At 46.9% G+C, this 2,750-nt stretch overlaps 1 protein-coding gene across 1 annotated transcript; it reads left to right on the forward strand.

Moving 5' to 3' along the window:
- Nucleotides 1–206: 206 nt before the first annotated feature.
- On the forward strand, nt 207–2,433 carry LOC131522519 (uncharacterized). Its single transcript, XM_058748044.1, has 5 exons — nt 207–234; nt 355–424; nt 857–1,385; nt 1,485–1,816; nt 1,907–2,433. Exons 2-4 carry the CDS (start codon nt 415–417, stop codon nt 1,672–1,674), a joined length of 729 nt encoding a protein of 242 aa, XP_058604027.1. The 5' UTR covers nt 207–234; nt 355–414; the 3' UTR covers nt 1,675–1,816; nt 1,907–2,433.
- The last annotated feature ends 317 nt before the right edge of the window (nt 2,434–2,750 follow it).

Genomic DNA, 2,750 nt, shown 5'->3' on the forward strand with positions numbered 1-2,750 from the left:
ACTCCATTTTACCTCGTCCAGCAACAGAACTCCCAGCCCGAAGCTCCACACCAGCCCAAAGGCAGCTTTTTGCTACTAGTAAGTAAGCACCATCTTACATATGTTCGTCTCTGTGTATTGTTAACGGTAATAGTTTTAACATTTGTGCTCCAGGCACTTCCGATCCCACTGCTGAAGATGATGATGAGGAGCTGGTGTTTGCTGCATCACAATGTGAAGCACAGTTAAATACAGGTGTGGCATATGACACAAATGCACATATTAAAAGAATGTTTTGTGAAAACATATTGAAAAGCATTATTTCTGAAAAAAAAAAAAAATCAACACTTTTAATATTTTTTGTTTACAATACAGAACTATGTGACATCTCAAGCGGGATGCATTCTTTGAGTGCACTTCTTCAAAACCTTAAGGATGTCCAAAGGTGTCAGTGTATTTATTTGCGTTTCTGAACTTACCCGTTGTTAAACAATCACCGCTTAACTTTTTCACACGGCTTGCTCTACTCACTCACTCTTTAGCTCCTCCTGAGCAGACGGGATGGTGGAGATTCATTGTTCTAATGATTAGAGGGACAGTTTTTCCTTACTGTATCTGTGTGCATGCTTCATGTCTGTGGGCATCATTACTTTATACTGAATTCATCAAACCTCATTTTCCTTACTCCATTCCATCTGATCCTCTATAAAGTGCACACTGTGTTCTTTGCTTCTTAACACTAGTACCATTTTCTTCACTAATTATTAATAATTGTCCAAAATTACTGCTTCGCAGGCTGTTTGTGGGCTGCATTTCTGGCATATTACTATCAAATGCAACAGTCATCCTTATATTGTTTTTGTTACTGTTCAATCAGAGGCCTGTGCCGGTCCATCTCCATCAGCAGAAGCAGCCAAAACAGCAGATCCTCCACATCATCAGCCACCAGCTGAGCTTCCAAGTCACTGGAAAGATCATCTTCCACCTTTCCAGCATGATTGGATCCGGAACACATTATTTAAGGCCAACCTGCGAACCGGCAAGCCAGAACTAGTGTCCCAGCTGAAGCTTTGGTGGTATCCTCCTCAGCCCCCTTTAATTCACACTCAGCCACCCGCCTCACCCGACCTCTTCTTCTGTCGGCCCCTATTCTTATGGATGCCTCTGAAGATGTGGTTGTTTCCTCTTGCCTGTGTTCGCCCAGACTGTGGTAAGCACAGACTTACTGCGGCGGGACTTTACCGTACCGTACGCAAGGTCTTGGACATCGACAGGTGGTATGACCTTGCCACTGAGTATCTGGAGTGCAAACGCTGCAAGAAGAAGTATCCCACCTGGTCCGAGGACATCTTGAGACAGCTGGATATGGGCCACCGCAGTCAGTTTCCAGCTTTGCTGACATACAGGTAATTCATAATTACAATCATTCATCATTAGGCACTTTTATTTGTGTTATTTTTTTACCAACCAAAAGCATTTGCATGATTATACTGTTGTTTCCTTAGATACTCATGTGACAACCGGGTGCTGAGGATGATGAGGGAGAGGACACTGGGCAACAGGCAACAGTGGCAACTTTACAAGAAGCTGATGGAACAGCACAGTGAGGCATGGACACAGCGTGTCCTGCAGTACCTGACTGCTTGCGAACCATTCACAAGGTCCTCCCTTGTGCAGCCTCCCTGTGTTTGCTGAGCCTCCCCTTTTACCTGCCCTACCTAAACCTAAGTGGCTGTTAGCTGTGTATGCCAGGGATGTTCTGGGGCGACTGCACGAGGTCAAGGCCAAAATTACATCTGTCTTTGGCTGTGTTCTCAAGATGGACTCCACAAAAAAGGTATTTATTCAGCCCTGTTTATATCCAGAAATTTGCAAGATATGGATGTGCGCGCATACATAATTTTGACCCTTTTATTTTTCCCAATAGGTCACAAAGAAACTTGCCGGTGCTGCTTCAGGAACAGCTGCCTGATGCACAAATGTGGGAAACGAACACGGCCAAGTCCTTGTCACTGTGCTGACAGCCGCCGAGGAACATGGACTGGACCCCATGGCAGCTGGCCTGATGAAACGCTACCGGGAGGCAGGAGAGGAAGCCTCAAAAGTGATGTACGTGGACAGAGATTGCTGCAGTCAGCACAGCCAGTCTTGGGTGAAGACTATGTTTTCGGAGTGGGATGAGCTCGTAGTGCGCCTCGACATCTGGCACTTCATGCAGCGATTTGCTGCAGGTGTCACGACAGAGGCTAATCCGCTCTATGGCATCTTCATGGCACGTCTGTCCACGTGCATCTTTCAGTGGGATCCAGAAGATGTGGCTGTCCTTCACCGTGCAAAGGAGGGTGAGCTGGCGGCAAAGAAGACTGGCCACATCTCAGGAAGGGCGGTCAGTGCTCGCATTACCCGGAGGGAGTTGGCACTGCACTGCCGGAGGAGGACCAGGGGGCTGGAGGAGACCACCAAAACAATTGGATCACTGATCGATCAGTTTGACAGTGCAGACGGAAAGGACACTCTGGGAGTTCCTCTGCTGGACCACGAACGGATCCAGCAGATATGGAAGGAACAGCGGAAGCACATTCAGTGTATCCAAGACTCAGAGAACTTTCCTCTCTACATGAAGACGGGGACACTGAAGAAAGGCGGTGTGGAGCTGTGCTGCTACAGGTGTGCCCGTGGCTCTACCTCCTTGGAGTCATTCCACCTCCACCTCAACCATTTCATTCCAGGTATTACATACATATGGTTTACTAATTTTTCTATAAAAACTA

Source organism: Onychostoma macrolepis, chromosome 16 (assembly GCF_012432095.1).
Source record: "Onychostoma macrolepis isolate SWU-2019 chromosome 16, ASM1243209v1, whole genome shotgun sequence".
Lineage (NCBI taxonomy): Eukaryota > Metazoa > Chordata > Actinopteri > Cypriniformes > Cyprinidae > Onychostoma > Onychostoma macrolepis.